This window comes from Scyliorhinus torazame, chromosome 1, assembly GCF_047496885.1.
Source record: "Scyliorhinus torazame isolate Kashiwa2021f chromosome 1, sScyTor2.1, whole genome shotgun sequence".
Lineage (NCBI taxonomy): Eukaryota > Metazoa > Chordata > Chondrichthyes > Carcharhiniformes > Scyliorhinidae > Scyliorhinus > Scyliorhinus torazame.
In genome coordinates this window covers 367,327,843-367,348,637 of record NC_092707.1, presented here as the reverse complement: position 1 = coordinate 367,348,637, position 20,795 = coordinate 367,327,843, and the positions used below count along the sequence as shown (strand labels likewise).

Here is a 20,795-nt window from a genome sequence, read left to right as displayed (position 1 = left end):
TTCACCCCCGGCTGCAGACATTTTCTGTTACGAGCTGTTGGGGAACACATCTTGTCTAATAAAGCCTTCGATTATTCTCTAATCTCGCTTTCGCAATAATTGATCGTGCATCAAGTTCTCTGGACTTTCAAGAACGGTTAAAAGCAGGTTACAAGTGGGTTGAGCTTCCTGAGCTTTAGCACATCGTGCACACTCTTTAAAAGGTCACCTCGACCGAATCATGTTCCCCTTGCTAAGTAAATTCCCTGCCAGTGAGAAATTAGAACATTTACTTTTATGACTGCACATAAGCATCCGGCAAGGTCGACCTCTTCCATGAGTAGTGTTAATCTGCATTGTCCTGTTTGGGGACTGTGCATGAATGCCAGCCTATGCTCGAGATCGGGTGGTGGCAGGGCAAGTTGCTTGAAGCATGACCAAGGAAGGATGGAGTAGAGGCCAGGCAACGGTCGTAGGGATACTGCAGGTGTCCGGGTGCCCTTTCAACCTTTGACCCCTCAAGGTAACACCGGGGTTAACGACTTCCTGCCTGCTCCTGCCACGAGAATCAGCAAGCTCCATGTGGATGCATATTGAATGAGCTGAACAGTGCAAGATTGCGCATGGCCAGCCACCTCCCAACGGAAATCATTCTATCTTCTGTGCTCACCACAAAAGATTCAGCCCATGAATTAGAACACATACCTATTATCCCGATTCTCTTCTGCTTAGCTAAATTCCTAACCAGGTTTTGTTTCTTGTAGATGGTACACACTGCTTCCATCACCCTGGATTATTGCTGGTCCCCAAAACAACTTTCAATGTCTTTTAAATCTGGTCTCTCCCTTCTCCCCTTGCCTTCAGCCACTTGGTTCACCCATCTGGTTCCTTTCGGAAGGATATCTGTCGTCCTTATCTGGTCTGGCCTAAATGTGACTCCAGGTCCACAGCAATGCCATCAGGGATGGGCAATAAATGCTGGCCCGGCCAGTGACTCCCACATTCCATGAACAAATTAAAATAAAACGTAGGTTTCTCATTTGTGAAACCTCTCCAAAAGCCCTCTGCTTCTCCAGATCTTTCTCTTCTCCTTTAAGGCCCTGATTATAACCCACCCATGAAAACATTTTAACATCTCTCTTAGTATCTCCTCTTTTGGGCCAGCATCAGTTCCATGAAGTGCTTTTTCTGCATTAAAAAGGACTAAATGAAAGCAAGACATTGTCTGTCAGACACCTATATTCTATTTTAGGAGAACTAGTGCAGTAACAATCTCTTCATGATATATACGTGACCCTCTCCCCAACCCTTTTTTCCTTTTGCCAATTTCCTCATAAGGGGCGTCATTGGCCGCCGTGAATCCCGCCCCCGCCGGTTGCCGAAGTCTCCGAAGGGAGAAAAGTCGGCGGGGCGTTAATGGCGCCGCAGACGTCGGAGAATGTCACGGGTCTGTGCAAGGCAGCCGATTTTGGGCCTGCCGATATTCTCCCTTCCGGATGGGCCGAAGTCCCGTCGACGTGATGACCGGTCACGTCGACGTAAATCAAACCTCCTTTTCATCGGTGTGAACCTGTGAGTGACGGCCTGGGGGGTTGGCCGCTGGGCAGGCGATGGCGTGGCCGCAGTCTGAATGTGTGGGGAGAGGTGTGTCTAGGGTTGTGTGTGTGTGTGTGCGGCGGGAGGGGTGGTTAGAGTGGGCTGGGCTCCGGGGGAGTGCCGGGAGGGGGGTCCGTGCCGGGGAGGAGGATAGGGGGTCCGTGCCGGGGAGGAGGATGGGGGGGTCCGTGCCGGGGAGGAGGATGGGAGGGGGGTCCGTGCCGGGGAGGGGGATTGGGGGGTCCGTGCCGGGCAGGAGGATGGGGGGCGGTCCGTGCCGGGGAGGGGGATGGGGGGGGGGGTCCGTGCCGGGGAGGGGGATGGGGGTCCGTGCCGGGGAGGAGGATGGGGGGGGGGTCCGTGCCGGGGAGGAGGATGGGGGGGAGGGGGGTCCGTGCCGGGGAGGGGGATGGGGGGGTCCGTGCCGGGGAGGGGGATGGGTGGGTCCGTGCCGGGGAGGGGGATGCGAGGGCAAGTGAGTTGGTCCACCTGGCCAGGTGTCAGCCTCCAACAGTTGGACCCATGCAGTCCATGCCACCTGGCTGGGGGGAAGGAGGGGATATGGGCAATGATGACATGTCGTCCCAACCCCCAACCAGGCTGTCATGTTTTCCGATCATCCAGCGATGTTGGCCGCCGTGGCGGCAGCCGCTAATGTCTATGTTGCCCTGGATGAGGAGGAGGATGAGGAGCGTGCCAGAGAGGCGGCGCAGGCTGCCGCAGAGGGGCAGGCGGCAGCCGCCCAGGCTGGAGGGACACCTGACCGACAGGACGAGGAGGTGGAGGAGGACGTCGCGGCCCCACGGCAACGGGGGCGCCCTGTACCGGCCCCGGCAGTCATACCAGGACCTCACGGACCGGGAATGCAAGAGGAGACTCTGGATGAGGCGGGAAACCGTGGCACACATCTGCCACCTGCTGGCACACCTGTCACCGCGTGGCACTGGTGGGGGACACCCTCTCCCCGTGTCCGTCAAGGTTACGGTGGCCCTGAACTTTTATGCAACGGGGTCATTCCAGGCACCGAGTGGGGACCTGTCCGACATATCGCAGACATCGGTGCATCCGGGCAGTGACAGTTGCCCTATATGCCATGGCGCACCGCTACATCCGCTTCCCTGTGGACCGGGCCAGCCAAGATGCCCAGGCCGTGGGCCTCTCTGCCGTGGCCGGGTTCCCCATGGTCCAGGGCGCGATCGATGGGATGCACGTCGCCGTGCGGCCACCTGCAGATAACAGGGCCGTGTTCACCAATAGGAAGGGGACCTATTCGATGAACATACAGGTGGTCTGCGACCACCGCATGATGATCCTGCACGTCTGCGCCCGTTACCCAGGCAGTGTACACGACTCATACGTGTTGTCGCGGTCATCCATCCCCGGCATGTACGAGGGACGCCATCCCCGGCTGAGGGGCTGGTTGCTGGGCGACAGGGGCTACCCATTGCGATTGTGGCTGATGATGCCTATACGGAGGCCACACAATGAGGCGGAGAACCGCTACAATGATGCCCATGTAGCGACAAGGGGAGTGATAGAGAGGTGCTTTGGCGTGCTGAAGATGCGTTTCAGGTGCCTGGACCTCTCTGGGGGCGCCCTCCAGTATCGGTCAGATAGGGTCGGCCGCATCATTGTGGTGTGCTGCGTCCTGCACAACATAGCCCAACAGAGGGGCGATGTGCCGCAGGCAGAGGAGGGCGGAGTGGAGGAGCAGCAGGAAGAGGCGCAGTCCTCCCCAGATGAGGGGGATGGGGGCAATGGTCAGGGCAGACGGGCTAGACACAGGCGGGTGGCTGTCCACCGTTACCGGCTGGCCCAGCGGGCACGGGACAGACTGATAGCCGCCCGCTTCACTGACTAGATGGGCGTGGGAATCGGGTAGTGTGGCCACAGACCGCACACCATGGCAACAGCCGACCACCCACACCCCCCACCCATCCACCCACCCAGCACCCTCACCCCCCTCCCCAACCACACCCACCCCACCCGCATGCACACCACCCCCCCCATTGCCGATCCACCGGCGGCACAACGGGCCGGGCTCATACAGTTGCGGGTGGACGCGTGTCTATTGCAGGCCATGGAGGATGATGACAACCCGCCCTGCGATGAGCTCCTGGCTCCACATCGTTAGACTATGTCTGACCCATGGCCACAGTACCACCATCCACCCGGACCATCCCTGCATGCGGCTGTGACACTGCAGTGCACGGTCTCGTCCTCTGCCTGGGGGGGGATGTTGATGGCGGCCCAGGGGAAGGGGGCAGACTCACCTGGGGCTGAGGTAAGACCACCCCTCACATACACACTTGCGCTCAACGTATATGACACCCCCGCATGCTTTGGACAGAGCACAAAGGCAGCTTCTGTAGGTGTAACATTGACTTTAATAACCAAAGGAGTTCATGCACGTGCCCTAGCCCCTAAAACTCATCTGTGCCCTGCACCCGTGCCAACTTACTCAGTGTCTAATTGTTTGGCCTTACGGGCTCTTTGACTACGTCTACGTGGTTCCCCAGACGGTACAGCAGAACTGGAGGTGGACTCCTGTGATTCCTGCCCTCTGACACAGGATCCCTTTGGCGGCCGTTTCCTGGGGCGTCCTGGCCGAGATGGGCCAGGCTGCGGCCCGGGCGACTGGGACGGCGAGCTGCCAGCCTGTCCTACCCGTTGCCCACCCGATGCACCTGGGACGGAAGGGGGGGGGTGTCCGAGGTGTCGCGGTGTTCCGGGACCTCCCCTACAGGGGGAGCCGGGACGGACCACACCACCTCCTCCTCCCTCGGGGTGCCCGATGGCCCCCAGGCCTCTACATGGGTGGGGGGTGCGAACGGACTGGCCATCCGACGCCCCCCCGACATCTGGCGCTGCCAGTCCTGGAGGACCGTGCTGGTATCGACAGGGGTCTGCAGGTTTGCAGCCATGGAGCCCAGGGGGTTGGCAAACCCTGTCTGTGACTGTGCGACGCAGGCTCGCACATGGCCACTGGCGCCGGTGCCCTCAGCAATGGCCTGCAGAGACTGGGCCATGGCCAGCAGAGACTGGGCCATGGCCTGCAGAGACTGGGCCATGGCCTGCAGAGACTGGGCCATGGCCTGCAGAGACTGGGCCATGGCCTGCAGAGACTGGGCTATGGCCTGCTGAGACTGGGCTATGGCGGTGAGCGCCTCTGCCATCTGGCGCTGGCACTGGCTCATGGCCTCCTGTGAGAGGGCACCATGTCCTGGGCCACAGACGCCGCCTGCACGGAAAGCCCCAGGCCTTGCAAACCGTTCCCCATGTCTGACACCGTCGCACCCATTGCCTCCACCGCGGACGCCACCCGTGCGGTGTCGGCCTGGGTGGCACGCATGACCGGCACCACTCCCAGCTCCTGGACGCAGGTGGACTCCTCCACCTGCGACTGCAGCCGCCGCAAGCCGCCTGTCACCCTCTTCGCTCGTCTCCGGGTCGGTGGTTGCATCGGACCTATGTGTGGGTGTGGTAACTGCAGGAACCCGGGATCCATCTGGGCGGCAGATGTTCGCTTGGGCTGGGCTGCCCTCCGACCGCCCGGCCCCTCTGCTGCTCCTACCTCCACCTGCTGTACCGGGACGGCTGTGTTGTGCGCACCAGTGAGTGTACCAGACGCCTCATCACTAAAGTGCCCAACCGAGGTGAGTGTTTCTGCGATGGTGGAGGGTGTTGGTGACAGCAGTGGCGTTGCGTCGTGCTCTTCGTCCCACTCTGAGTCCATGGCACTTTGGGGTGGGGGTTTGTCTCCACCCATCCACTCTGAGTCACTGTCCGGTATTTCGTCTTCCTGGGTAGTGCTGTCCCGGGTAGGGGTGTCCGGGGTAGGGGTGTCCTGGGTAGTGGTGTCCTGGGTAGTGGTGTCCTGGCTCGGCTGTGACGGGGACCTGTGGCTGCCCCTCTCGTCGCTGGGTGGCACACGCCTGCGTCGTCGCACCCGCACGTGACGGGGGCGTTGTCTCCCTGTTGCTCCAGGTCTCTCCGTCTCCCGTGGTCTCCAAGGGACATCCTGCGGGCGTCGCATGCCGGAGGGTCCGGGTCTCTCCGTCTCCCGTGGTGTGCGAGGGGCATCCTGCGGGCGTCGCATGCCGGAGGGTCCGGGTCTCTCCTTCTCCCGTGGCCTCCGAGGGGCATCCTGCGGGCGGTCTGCATCTGCGGGGATGGGTGCCTGGACGTTTGGTCCTGCGATACACAATGAAGCATGCATGGTTAGACACGCAGGCAGTGATCAGGTGATATGGGGGAGGGGGATATAGGGGAGGGGGGATATGGGGACGGGCTGTCGGTGGCTCACTTGCTAGTATGCCCTCGACCTCTGCATCAGCAACCTCCCGGTCCTCAGGTCCGCCAGCCAGTTCCAGGGCCCTTTCCTCGTGTTCGGTCAGTGGGGGGGGGGGCGGGGGGGGGGGGGGGGGGCAGGGGTAAAAGGCAACTGTGTTAGGCAGGTATATGAATGCACACCATCGGTTGCGCGTGTATTGCAGAGGTTAAGGTTAGGGCTGGATTCACTTGGGGATATGGGGGAGGGGGGGAAATGGGGGAGGGGGGGATATGGGGGATATGGGGGAGGGGGGATATGGACATCGGGCCGGGGGGGGCCTCACCCTGCCTGCTCTGACGAGGTTGTTCACCTTCTTGTGGCACTGGGTGCCTGTCCGTGGTGTCAGGGCCGCAGCGGTGACAGCCTCTGCCACCTCCCTCCACAGACGCCGGCTGTGGCGTGGGGCAACTCTGCGGCCGTGCCCGGGATACAGGGCCTCCCTCCTCTGCTCCACTGCGTCCAGGAGCGCCTCCACATCCCGTGACTGGAACCTTGGGGCTGAGCGGCGGCCAGCCATCCAGTTGGGTGTTCCGGTCGGGTGGAGGGGGGGAGCAGCGCGTCCTTATGAGCCGTCACGCCGTGCACGGCGTAAGACGCTGCACGGCATGAACCACGTGCGCAAGTGCGGATCCCGTCACGTCGCTGCTAGCCCATTTCGGGCCGGAGACTTTTCAACCATTTTTCCAGCGTGACGCAAGTCGGATTTGCGCCATTTTTTGCGCCGATCGGCGGACTTTGCGCCGATAACAGAGAATTTCGCCCAAGGTGTTCAACTACAACATCTTCTAATTCTGCCAAAGAGATTTTAGATATGCCTGGCCTAACTAGGTCTTTCGAACATTGTGCGTCTTTTTTTCAAATTTCCATCTATCTGGTTTCCTGTTTGTATTAGTGTTTATAACGAGGTAATTGGAAATTGTAACCTGGCCATAAAACCCACAACTGAGGGCCGGTTTAGCACAGTGGGCTAAACAGCTGGCTTGTAATGCAGAATAAGGTCAGCAGCACGGGTTCAATTCCCGTACCGGCCTCCCCGAACAGGTGCCGGAATGTGGCGACCAGGGGCTTTTCACAGTAACTTCATTGAAGCCTACTTGTGACAATAAGCGATTATATTAAAAAAATATATAAAAAGGTCTGTGACTGAGTTCACTTTACCAGAATTCTCCATCATCTGATTCGTTACACAGCCTCGCTCTTTCTTCATCAGGGATGGAATCCCACTCAGCCCCACTGGAATGAGATGAACATTTGTAAATCAAAAATGACCAAACAATTCATAGGAGCGGCATGTGAACATAAACATTTAGCTTGTGAGCTTGATTGTTTGTACAATCTCCTTTAGCAGTGTGTTTGATGCCTGAAACAACTTGGGTCAACATAATGGATCTCGGGTTGCTGTATATAATTTACTTATTTGATTTGTAGGGCTGGGTCCAGAGTTTTTTTTTGATTGAACAACATTAGCAGAGCTTTGAATTTGGCAGCAAGATTTAAAAAAAAAAATTGTGTGTGTTAGATCAAAGCCCCAATTCTTTATCGAGTCTGGACTTCACTTTGCTTCTGGGAGAAAGGAAAACAAGTTTAATCACCCAGGAGCTGCTCAGAGTGAGGAAAGAATAGGTTGACATCTGCTCACTTACGAGACATCTGCTCACTTTGGAGTTATTATATTAAAGAGTATGTGCATGTTTGCTGTGCTTTGTTATTCAAGAAGATTATATCCATACAGGAAATGATACACCTATGTTAACATTCATCAAGGTGCCTAGTTTTGGCATATATAGGTGTTCTAGGATAATCAAACTGATTTACTTATCTTTTTGTTTGAAGATAGGGGAGTGATGGTCATTCTGATACTCTCCCCCAAATCCTTCTGCCTCTAATGCAGCTAGGGTGGCCTCAAAATTGGCTTTTATTTGAGTATGAAATTGTGACGGGCACGATAGGGCCATAACTATGTAGCACACAGGAGCTGTAGCATAGTGAAGAACCCCCACCTCCTGACCAAAGCAACAGCATTAATTTCAAGAGACTGATGGTCTTGATAGCTGCTCTGATAAAGGCCGTTGAATAACTCGGAGTGGTTCATTACGTTTTTAGTAATTTGTTCAAGGGATGTGGGCGTCATTTATTACTCATTCCCAAATGTCTTCGAGAAGGTGGTGCCTTTTTGAACATCTGCAGTCCATAGGTACACCCACAATGCTCTTTGGAAGGGGGTTCCAGGATTTTGGCGCAGTCACAGTGAAGGAACGGTGATCTAGTTCAAGTCAGCACGTGTGTGTCTTGGAGGAGAACGTGCAGATGGTAATGCTCCCATGCATCTGCTAACCCTTGTTCTTTTAGGTGGTAGAGGTTTCAGGCTTCAAAGATGCTGTCGAAGGAGCCTAGATAATTTACTTTAGTGCACTGTGTAGATTGTACACACTTCTACCACTGTGTGATGGTGACAGAGGAAATGAATGTTTAATGTTTATACATTAAGAATGTTTATGGCCCTTGGGAGATGTTACCCACAAACCATCTGTTGCATGGAAGTGAAGAATTCTGAAGGATGAATTCATTGTGACAATTTCTTTTTTCTTTTTTAAAATTATTTTTATTCAGATTGTTATCAAAACATAATTTTTTCATAACCATTAACAACATTTAACACAACAAGGTTAAATGTTAGATTTCTGTTCGTCTTCCAGTGCCTTCCCATCTTCATCCCCAAGTCCTTCTTTAAGTGGGTGAACAAAATCATCTCGGGATTTGTCTGGGCAAATAAGACCCCTCGAGTAAAGAGACTGTATCTAGAGCGCAGTCGGAGGAGGGGGGCTGGCGCTGCCGAATTTTTGCAGCTACTGTTGGGTGGCTAACATAGCCATGGTGAGGAAATGGGTACTGGGGGAGGGGTCGACGTGGGAGCGGTTAGACGCGGCCTCATGCAAAGACACCAGCTTAGGGGCACTCGTAACGGCACCTCTGCCGTTCTCGCTGGCGCGCTACTCCTCCAGTCCGGTGGTGGCGGTGGCACTAAGGATCTGGAGTCAGTGGAGAAGGCACAGGGGGGGTGGACGGAGCCTCAGTTTGGACCCCGATACGCAACAATCACAGATTTGTCCCGGGCAAGATAGACGGAGGGTTTCAAAGCTGGCAGAGGGCAGGTATTAAAAGGATGGGGGACCTGTTCACAGACGGGTCTTTTCCAGCTTGAAAGCGCTGGAGGATAAATTCAATTTGCCCCCTGGAAATGCCTTCAAATACCTTCAGGTGAAAATTTCTAACGAGATCATAAAGATGTTTGATAACTAATGAAGCAGAAATGCCATTTTGGGAAGCCCAAAAGAACATACTTGTCACTCCAGCTTCCAGTCCATTCCACTTGACCCCACGGGTTCCGGATCCGGATCAGTTTCTCCTCCTCACCTTGATAATTCACCTAGAATGGTTAAATACAAGGAAACTACATTGCCATAATGTTTCTATTTTACCCGTTGCATCAGAAATTAATATTTCGTGCCAGTTGTGTAATACCCACCAGGAGAAATAAAACAGGAATTGCTTCAGGTGTTTAAATGGGGCATTTCTCTTCCTGCGCTGTTAGTTTGCTTTTGCTACAGTGCCCAACAATGCAAGATAATTTTTACACAATTCAGTGGTGATGCGGCCATACTTATAAAAATGTCCCTAACTGTACAACAGGAGGTGGCTGACATCCCAAGGAGGAAACCTAATTCTCAAATCAATTATTACCGCAAAGTTGTATTCCATATTTTAATAAAATATATATCCACATCCGTGCTCCATACACACACAAACGTTGACAAAACCAAAATAAAGTTTAATGTTACTGCACCGAGTAGCACACAACTCAACTTGTTCCACTTAATTTTGAACTAGAATAAAGTTTTATTCAGCTCACAGGAAATAAACAACCTGCCTTCATAAACAGGTCAATGGCTTGTTTCTGCATATCTTCTGGTGTTCATAGGGGCATATGGACATTGCAGGAATGAAATAGATTAGGGTCAACAAATAACTAGCACAGTTTAGGAAGTGCTGAGGGTTTTGGCCAAGTGTGGTATCATGACGGGTGTTGTGTTATGTACTCTGGGATAACACAGGCTGCAACTGGATGCAGCTTTAACCAAAAGATACTCCAGACCTTGAAGTTAGGTCAATCTGATTTATTGAACCAGGAGCACAGTTAGCACAATTCTCTATGAGTTCGACTCTCTGCTAACCCAAGTGTGGTTACTCTGTCTGACTGAACCAGACTAGCTCTTAGCCACATGCTGGAGGTGTGATACTGTAAATACACCCTGACTCACTCTGTGGATGTTCATCAGTGGAAAGAGGCAGAGTGTGAGTGCCTCGTGGCTTTTATAGTGAGATACCACACCTGAGTCTCCTGCCTTCTCATTGGTCATGTCCTGTTCTCGGTGTTCATTAGCTGCCTGTCTGTATATCATTATCTGCATGTCTGCATATCATGACAGATGGGTACAGGCTTGGAAGGCCGAAGGGCCTGTTCCTGTGCTGTATCGTTCTTTGTTCAGCTAACTTCCTGAAGTACATAGTGCCCCATTGAGAGCTGGAAGGCACCGGCCTTCTTAGAAATGTCAAATGGAGGTACTGTTAAGAGCGAGAAACAACCTGGTCAACTGAGAATGATCAGTATTAAATGTAAGGTGGGATCCAGCACAGCCTCTGCTCCTCCTGATCAGTGTGGTGAGTTCTAAGCCTCCTGGTAGTGAAGTTCACACCAGCCCACTTCCTGGTAACAGTTTCACTCTAAACAAAGTGCAATTAGGACTCCACTGCAGTCAGCATGAGCACTTTCTGTAGAGCTTGCTATTAGCAGACTTTATTTTATTAGATTACGGTCCAGATGCTTATAAAAATAGAAATGAATCACCAGGCTAGATTCTTGGTCTATATTCAATTAGCTAATAGCTATCAGGATTGCAGATTCAGAACTAGATCACAGGGAAACCATGGGGAAGATTTGACACTATGGATAAGGCAAAGAGGCTGATGTGGCAGAGGGAACGGAGCAGATGAAACTCAGGAGTTCCTCACATTTACTGTTGGAGAATAGGGTCAGGCTCTCAGGGAAAAGTTGTTTAAGAAGGTAGTTGGAGCAGAGAAAATAAGTCAGGGGCTGTCTTGCATTTCAAGATGAACCCGTGTGTGGTCCAGCCAGATCTGGCAAAATGAATGGCTGGACCAGTTATGTGTCAGATATGTTCAAGTCTGTGCCATTTGTACTTGAGGATTCATAAGGAGTAGGGACAGGAGGCTGAAAGGCAGAGTTAAGGGAGAATTTGAGCAGATTTACATAGTGTTAAGTGCTGCACGTAGCAAAGGGAGGACCAAATACCAGAAAAATGAACCTTAGAAAATGCAACGGTGAACGTCTGAGGCAATGGATGACGCATCAAAGGCCGACTGCAATTCTTTCTGTCAGTATGGCTCATAATCACAGAATGATAGAATCCTGACAGTGCAGAACAAGACCATTCGGCCAATCAAGTCTGCACCGACCCTCCAAAAGAGCACTCCCACCTAGGTCCAGTACCCCGCCCTATCCCCGTAACCCCCACGTAACCTTTGGACAGATTTAGCATGGCCAATCCACCTAACCTGCACATCTTTGGTCTGTGGAAAAAAAACGGAGCACCTGGAGGAAACCCCCACAGACACAGGGAGAACTCCACACAAGTCACCCAAGATCGGAATCGAACCATGGCGCTGTGAGCGCAGCAGTGCCAACCACTGTGCCACCTGTGCCCCTGTTTCAGTCTTATCTTTGAGAAAAAAGTTGTGGAATTCATGAAGTATTATTTTGGCACTTCACAGAGAAACAATGCTTCACCCTTTCAGAGGACACAACACAATTCAGAGAATGTTTTTTTAAAATGAGTATTAAAAACATTGTTTTATCGAATTTTCACAGTAATTTCATTGCAGTGTTAATGTAAGCCTACGCGTGGCACTGATAAAGATTCTTATTATTACTTACTCTTTCTGCTCCAGTAACGGAGTAAGCGTGACCTTTGACCAACTTCTGAGAAGTGATTGCCTCCGTCTCTTCTGAACTGGTGATCTAACACATAAAAAAGCATCAGTTAAAGATCAACTGTCACATTATCATACAGCCATCGATAAAAATGTTTCATTAGTCACCTCGATGCATCATTTGTTATGCTATTTAACATTACTATTGCAGCATGAGATTTTATTCAGAATACGGATTCTGTATTTGAGAATCCGTGAGCAGCCAAGATCCGGATGATATTACATTACCAAGTGTAGGAGCTGAGGTAAATCATAAAGCAGTTACTATCAGATGCTAAAGCAGAACTTCAAAGGCTTGTAGATTATAGGATGAAGGGAAGAGTGGAGAAGGCAAGGAATTCCAGTCTTGAGGTCCTGGAAAATAATTAGATAGGAAACAGTGCAATAAAAAAAAGCAAAGAAAGAGGGAACAAAAAGCATATAGTTCAGTATATTTGGAGGCTTACATTAAAATACACAGTAATCAACAATTTAAAAGACACAGATATGGCCGAGTCCCTGAATTAAATGCGAAGATATTGCAAAACAGAAATGAAAATTCTTAATTTGTTTGATGAATTTAAATGTAAAGGATTTCTTAGGTGCAGCACAGTCAAATTGTTTAGGGAGGATTGAATCAGAACCCACCAGACAGCATCAGAACCCACCAGACCGCATCAGAACCCACCAGACCGCATCAGAACCCACCAGACTGCATCAGAACCCACCAGACTGCATCAGAACCCACCAGACCGCATCAGAACCCACCAGACCGCATCAGAACCCACCAGACAGCATCAGAACCCACCAGACCGCATCAGAACCCACCAGACCGCATCAGAACCCACCAGACGGCATCAGAACCCACCAGACCGCATCAGAACCCACCAGACCGCATCAGAACCCACCAGACTGCATCAGAACCGACCAGACCGCATCAGAACCCACCAGACTGCATCAGAACCCACCAGACTGCATCGGAACCCACCAGACCGCATCAGAACCCACGAGACCACATCAGAACCCACCAGACCGCATCAGAACCCACCAGACCGCATCAGAACCCACGAGACCGCATCAGAATCCACCAGACCCCATCAGACTGCATCAGAACCCACCGGACTGCATCAGAACCCACTGGAGTGAATCAGAACCCACCAGGTTGAATCGGAACCAACCAGATTGAATCGGAACCCACCAGATTGAATCAGAACCCACCAGGTTGAATCGGAACCAACCAGATTGAATCCGAATCCACCAGGTTGAATCAGAACCCACCAGGTTGAATCAGAACCCACCAGATTACCTGTGAATTTGACATAATCAACAGAAACTGGACTGGTTCCGGTGCCTGTGTGCAATTGCCCCCATGATATTATTCCACGTACTACAGCCCAAACACTGAGGTAATTTTACAATACTAACTAATTCAAGAATACTAATGGGCAAAGTTCAAGTTTTATCATAATTTGTCTGTTGCTTATATCCCAACACAGCTAATGGAAACTGCCATGTGTTCTCAAGCAAGTGACACAATTTATTACTTTGTTACTACTGATTTTCTGATGATCACTGGGGAGGTTTTGCTGCCAGAATTCCAAAGCGGTGACTATAACTTTTGAGCAACTTCACAAAGGCAGCTGTTTCAGTCTTACTGCCAATACCCTGATTTCATCCCAATTCAACCAGGTCCCATGTTAATACCACTATGCCACCACCTCCCACATTACCGTCCCTTTTACGCTGAACCCACATAATGCCTTAGTACTTCATATCTAGTACTATCTGTTTCTTCCAATATTCTTTCCACCTTTGTATATCCTCTGGAGTATTACCTCCTGGCTCCCACTTCCCCTGCTGGTTTTAACCCTCCCCAACAGTGCCAGTAAATCGCCACGCAAGGAAAGTGGCCCCAGCTCTGTTTTGGTGCAACCTGACTGATCTGCCAGCTCCCATCACCCCAGAACTGATCCCAACGTTGTAAGAATCTAAAGCCCTCCCTCCTATACCATCTTTCCAGCCCCACATTCATCTGCTCTATCCTATTTCTATACTCACTTGCGGGTAGTTCCAGGAGCAAATCAGGGATGACTATTTTTGAAGTCCTGCTTGCTAACTTCCTACCTAGCTCCCTACATTCCGACTGCAGGACCACGTTCCTCCTTCTACCTATGTTGTTGGTGTCAATGTGGATAACAGATGCTGGCTATTCACTGTCCACCTTCCCCCGCACCCCCACCCATAACCTCAAGGTGCCGCTCAACCAGTGACACCCTTTACCCTGACACCAGCGAGACAACTTGACGCCTTGAATTCATGTCTGCAGTCGCAAAGAAATGCCTGTCCATTCTCCTAGCTATCAAGTCTCCTATCACTATTGCTCTTCCAGTATTCTTCGCAGCTAGGTTTTTCGTAGCTAGGAATGATATGTTCTGATGATATTTTAGATTAGGTAGAGACTCACATTGATAGAGCAGCCGAGCAGTGACCCACTTTTTAATGCCTTTCGGATGATCTTAAAGAGGTTGCTTGGTGCTTTTTCTAATTCGTACCACTCCGAAATTCCTCCCGTAAAATCTTCAAACCCTTCAGTGGTGGATCCTCCAGAAAGCGCTTCATACGATCCATTTAACCTGGGAAGCAGTTGCATCGCAATTAGTCCAGCTGGAGAACTAAGTAGCATGTTTCGGCCCTGTACCGGAAGCCAGTTCCCCACTGAAGAAGTGGAATTCAGCAGGAAGCAGCAGGGAAGTAATGTGGCCCAAAGTTACCAATCGATACAATATGCAGTATTAATTTAGTTAGCTCTAGAATCGGGCGAAGGAGAATCCACAGCAGTATGGACTTCAGTAAGGCCTTTGACAAGGTCCCTCATGGTAGACTAGTACAAAAGGTGAAGTCACACGGCATCAGGGGTGAGCTGGCAAGGTGGATACAGAACTGGCTTAGTCATAGAAGGCAGAGGGTAGCAATGGAAGGATGCCTTTCTAATTGGAGGGCTGTGACCAGTGGTGTTCTGCAGGGATCAGTGCTAGGACCTTTGCTCTTTGTAGTATATATGAATGATTTGGAGGAAAATGTAACTGGTCTGATTAGTAAGTTTGCAGACGACACAAAGGTTGGTGGAATTGCGGATAGCGATGAGGACTGTCAGAGGATACAGCAGGATTTAGATTGTTTGGAGACTTGGGCGGAGAGATGGCAGATGGAGTTTAATCCGGACAAATGTGAGGTAATGCATTTTGGAAGGTCTAATGCAGGTAGGGAATATACAGTGAATGGTAGAACCCTCAAGAGTATTGAAAGTCAGAGAGATCTAGGTATACAGGTCCACAGGTCACTGAAAGGGGAAACACAGGTGGAGAAGGTAGTCAAGAAGGCATACGGCATGCTTGCCTTCATTGGCCGGGGCATTGAGTATAAGAATTGGCAAGTCATGTTGCAGCTGTATAGAACCTTAGTTAGGCCACGATTGGAGTATAGTGTTCAATTCTGGTCGCCACACTACCAGAAGGATGTGGAGGCTTTAGAGAGGGTGCAGACGAGATTTACCAGAATGTTGCCTGGTATGGAGGGCATTAGCTATGAGGAGCGGTTGAATAAACTCGGTTTGGAGAAGGCGAGCCGGATGCTCCGTAAGAGGATGGCAGCGAGGGAGATAGGTGGAGTCAAGGATGGAAGGGGAACTACGGTGCGGAGTGCGGTGAAAGCAAATGAGGCATTCAAGGCCTTTTATGAGGAGCTGTACAGATCCCAGCCCCCAGCGGGAGAAGAGGGGATGCGACGATTCTTGGACCAACTGAGGTTCCCGAGGGTGGAGGAGCAGGAGGTGGCTGGTTTGGGGGAGTCAATTGGGTTGGAGGAGCTGATTAAAGGACTGGGGAGCATGCAGGCAGGGAAGGCCCCGGGACCGGATGGGTTCCCGGTTGAGTTCTATAGGAAGTACGTAGACCTGTTAGCCCCATTGCTGGTGAGGACTTTCAATGAGGCAAGGGAGACCTGCCCCCGACAATGTCGGAGGCGATGATCTCTTTGATCCTGAAGCGGGATAAGGACCCACTGCAATGTGGGTCGTACAGGCCGATCTCGCTCCTCAACGTGGATGCTAAGTTGCTGGCACAAGTGCTGGCTATGAGGATCGAGGACTGTGTCCCGGGGGTGATTCACGAGGACCAGACGGGATTTGTAAAGGGCAGGCAGCTAAACACCAATGTGCGGAGGCTCCTAAACGTGATTATAATGCCATCGGTGGAGGGGGAGGCGGAGATAGTGGCAGCTATGGACGCGGAGAAGGCCTTTGACCGCGTAGAGTGGGAGTATCTCTGGGAAGTGTTGCGGAGGTTTGGGTTCGGGGGAGGGTTTATTAGCTGGGTTAGGCTCCTATATAGAGCCCCGGTGGTGAGTGTGGTTACGAATCGGCGGAGGTTGGAGTATTTTCAGCTGTATCGAGGGACGAGGCAGGGGTGCCCCCTGTCCCCCCTGTTGTTTGCATTAGCAACTGAACCTTTGGCCATGGCATTAAGGGAGTCCAGGAAATGGAGGAGGGTGGTCCGAGGGGGGGGGGGGGGGAGGAGCATCGCGTGTCGCTGTATGGAGATGACCTGTTGCTGTATGTGGCGGATCCAGTGGAGGGGATGGTGGAGGTCATGCAGATTCTAAGGGAGTTTGGAGACTTTTCGGGCTATAAGCTCAATGTAGGGAAAAGTGAGCTCTTTGTGGTGCATCCAATCCAAGGGACCAGGGAAGAGGGATAGACGACCTACCGTTGAGGAGGGCGGAAAGGAGCTTTCGGTACTTGGGGATCCAGGTAGCTAGGAGCTGGGGGGCCCTGCACAAACTTAATTTGACGCGGCTGGTGGAGCAGATGGAGGAGGACTTCAAACGATGGGACATGTTGCCACTCTCGCTAGCGGGCAGAGTACAGTCGATTAAAATGGTGGTCCTCCCGAGGTTTCTTTTTGTATTCCAGTGCCTTCCAATTGTGATCACCAAGACCTTTTTTAAGAGGGTAGGCAGGAGCATTATGGATTTTGTGTGGGCGAATAAGACCCCGAGGGTAAGGAGGGGGTTTCTGGAGCGTAGTAGAGATAGAGGAGGGCTGGCGTTGCTGAACCTGGGTGGCTACTACTGGGCAGCCAACGTGGCGATGATCCGTAAGTGGGTGATGGAGGGAGAGGGGGCGGCATGGAAGAGGTTGGAGATGGCGTCCTGCAAAGGAACGAGCTTGGGGGCGCTGGTGACGGCACCGCTGCCGCTCTCGCCGACAAGGTACACCACGAGTCCGGTGGTGGCGGCAACGCTAAAGATCTGGGGCCAGTGGAGACGACACAGGGGTGCGATGGGAGCCTCGGTGTGGTCCCCGATCAGGGGTAACCATCGGTTTGTCCCGGGGAGGATGGACGGGGGGTTTCAGAGCTGGCATCGGGCAGGGATTAGAAAAATGGGAGACCTGTTCATCGATGGGACGTTTGCGAGCCTAGGGGCGCTGGAGGAGAAGTTTGGGCTACTCCCGGGAAACGCGTTCAGGTACATGCAAGTGAGGGCATTTGTGAGGCGACAGGTGAGGGAATTTCCGTTGCTCCCGGCACAGGGGATTCAAGACAGGGTGATTTCGGGTGTATGGGTCGGAGAGGGCAAGGTGTCGGCAATATACCAGGAGATGAAAGAAGAGGGGGAGGCTTTGGTAGAGGAGCTGAAGGGTAAATGGGAGGAGGAGCTGGGGGAGGAGATTGAAGAGGGTTTGTGGGCTGATGCCCTGAGTAGGGTTAATTCTTCTTCCTCGTGTGCCAGGCTTAGCCTGATACAGTTCAAGGTTATTCACAGAGCGCACATGACGGGGGCGAGGCTGAGTAGGTTCTTTGGGGTGGAGGACAGATGTGGGAGGTGCTCAGGAAGCCCGGCGAACCATGCCCACATGTTTTGGTCGTGCCCGGCACTGGATGGGTTCTGGAGGGGAGTTGCGAGAACAGTATCTAAGGTGGTGAAAGTCCAGGTCAAGCCAAGTTGGGGGCTAGCACTATTTGGAGTGGCGGACGAGCCGGGAGTGCAGGAGGCGAAAGAGGCTGGCATTTTGGCCTTTGCGTCCCTGGTAGCCCGGCGAAGGATCTTGTTAGTGTGGAAAGATGCGAAGCCCCCCAGTGTGGAAGCCTGGATAAAGGATATGGCAGGGTTTATCAAGTTGGAGAGGATAAAGTTTGCCTTGAGAGGGTCTGTGCAGGGGTTCTCCAGGCGGTGGCAACCGTTCCTAGACTATCTCGTGGAGCGTTAGATGAAGTTCGGTCATCAGCAGCAGCAACCCAGGGGGGGGATCTCTTTCGGGGGGGGGGGGGGGGGGGGGGGGGGGGGGGAAAGAAGGGTGGACGGGGAAGGGGGGTTTTCCTGGGGGCACTTGAGCAAGAAAATACATAAATGTTCAGGAAAGCTGATATGTGCGGGAGGAATCCAATGTACAAAGTTCTGTATTATGTCGATTTGATATGTTTATGTCTTGCTATGCGACTTTTCTTTTCTTTTTGTTACGGGGGGGGGGGGGGTTGTATGGTTGAAAATGTTGTTGAAAAATTCTTAATAAACATCTTTTTTAAAAAAAAGAATAAACTCGGTTTGTTCTCACTGGAACAACGGAGGTTGAGGGGCGACCTGATAGAGGTCTACAAAATTATGAGGGGCATAGACAGAGTGGATAGTCAGGGACTTTTCCCCATGGTAGAGGGGTCAATTACTAGGGGCATAGGTTTAAGGTGCGAGGGGCAAGGTTTAGAGGAGATGTACAAGGTAAGTTTTTTTACACAGAGGGTAGTGGGTGCCTGGAACTCACTGCCGGAGGAGGTTGTGGAAGCAGGGATGATAGTGACATTTAAGGGGCATCTTGACAAATGCATGAATAGGATGGGAATAGAGGGATACGGACCCAGGAAGTGTAGAAGATTGTAGTTTCGACGGGCAGCATGGTCGACGCAGGCTTGGAGGGCCGAAGGGCCTGTTCCTGTGCTGTACTTTTCTTTGTTCTTTGAAAACCTAAGATTTCGAGGTGCGAACCAAAGGACCTCCTTCTCCTGTTCCCCCAGAAGGAAATTTTAAAACAAAGTTAAAACTATACCTGTCTGGGTTTAATCAGACCCCTGTTCCTCTCTTCATTATCTTTACATAGCGAGAATACCGCTGCGGCTTCTTGTTATAAGTTATCCCATTAAAATTCCAGTTGGGTCCCAATGATGCCATCAGGAACAGCCAATTATGTGTTTCCTCTCTCGTTTCTGATCATAATTAAAACATTTCTTTTCCACCTCTGTACCATTGCTTGCCCACATAAGAGCCTTAAATGGGCTGCCCACTCAATGCCTACCCACCCCTCAATGTTATGGCTTGTCTGGCGGGGGCGGTGGAGATAGGTTAGCAATGGCACAGCACCCTATTTCCATAGTTTAATGGGTCCACCTGCTTTCCCACCTGCAGGTGTCCCGTAAAGTCCAACCCTTTGTGTTGGCTTACTGGCACACCATACAATACATTTGCTCACTTATCAATTGAGGAGTTACGCAGATATTTTAAAGACGTTGTTTTGTGGATTTGTTAGGACTGAAACCAACTAATTGTTAAAGAACCAGAAAAAGGCCGTAGAGAACTGGATAATAGCCATGATGGACTTACTTTGAATAGGCTTTCTCCAGCAGAGCACTCCAGAACTCATTCCCAGATGCGGAGTGCACAAACATCAGCTGATCATCCTTTGTGGGCAACCTGTCATCAATTATCACATCCACCCATTCTCCGTACTGCCAGAACTAAACAAGAACATCAAGAGATCATTACATTGGAACAGACACACAAAATGGTCAAACGATCTGAATTTAGGCAGCGTTAGCAATTCTCAGATTAGAAACTTTTCAATTCAACAATCCGCTGCATTGATGTTTTGCCAATTAGAGCTGTGTTTCCTACTACAGGAGAGATTCTGGATAATTAAAAGCATCAAAAGGAGCTGTGGTAGTCGGTATTATGGGGTATTACGGTACCTAGGTTGGAGGTACCTGATGCTGTAAGATCATTGGTGTGGGAGGTACCGGATACTGTAAGATCATTGGTGTTGGAGGTACCTGATACTGTAAGATCATTGGTGAAGCCTGCCTGCTGGTTCCGCCCAGTAAGGCGGAGTATAAGAGTCTGTGTTTCTCTAGCTGCTGCATTCTGTTCCTGCGCTGCTGGGGGGAACATCTAGTTCAATAAAGCCTTCAATTGTCCTACAATCTTGCTTCGGGAGTTATTGATCGTGCATCAATTTATTGAACAAGATTTGAAGAATGGAGCTCCCCATCAAGCTGGAGTGTCTGCAACTTAGCCCCCATGCGGCAAACTCAGCAGCGACCTTTAAACACTGGCTGGCGTGTTTCAACGGATACATCAGGACGGCCACAACTACACCCAGGGAGGACCAGAAACTGCAAGTTCTCCACTCAAGGGTGAGCCCAGAAATCTACACGCTCATCGAGGACGCGAACGGTTTCGAGGCCGCGATGACCCTGTTGAAAGGACACTACATTCGCCCAGTAAATCAGGTTTACGCCCGACATCTTCTAGCTACCAGACGACAAATTCTGGGGAAATCACAAGACGAATTCTACCGCGCACTGCTGGTACTAGGTAGGAACTGTGACTGTCCACAAGTTTCAGCCAACGACCACACCAAACTTTTTAATCCGGACGCCTTCGTTGCAGGTATGCTGTCCTCTCAGATCCGCCAGCGGCTGCTGGAAAAGGAGACGCTCTGTCTCAAGGAGGCACGGGCCCTCGCAAGCTCCTTAGACATAGCCTCCCACAATGCCCGAGCTTATGTCCCTGA

The 20,795-nt window shown here is 51.6% G+C and overlaps 1 protein-coding gene across 1 annotated transcript in view; it reads right to left on the bottom strand.

Moving 5' to 3' along the window:
• LOC140426477 (calpain-2 catalytic subunit-like) overlaps positions 1–20,795 on the bottom strand; it is a 115,994-nt gene that overhangs the window by 50,111 nt on the left and 45,088 nt on the right. Inside the window, exons 4-8 of the mRNA XM_072511298.1 lie at positions 19,607–19,740; positions 14,421–14,589; positions 11,922–12,005; positions 9,250–9,335; positions 7,067–7,141 (exon numbers count right to left, since the gene is read on the bottom strand). Of these exons, the coding sequence (XP_072367399.1) occupies positions 7,067–7,141; positions 9,250–9,335; positions 11,922–12,005; positions 14,421–14,589; positions 19,607–19,740 (548 nt within the window). The remainder of the gene's footprint in view (positions 1–7,066; positions 7,142–9,249; positions 9,336–11,921; positions 12,006–14,420; positions 14,590–19,606; positions 19,741–20,795) is intronic.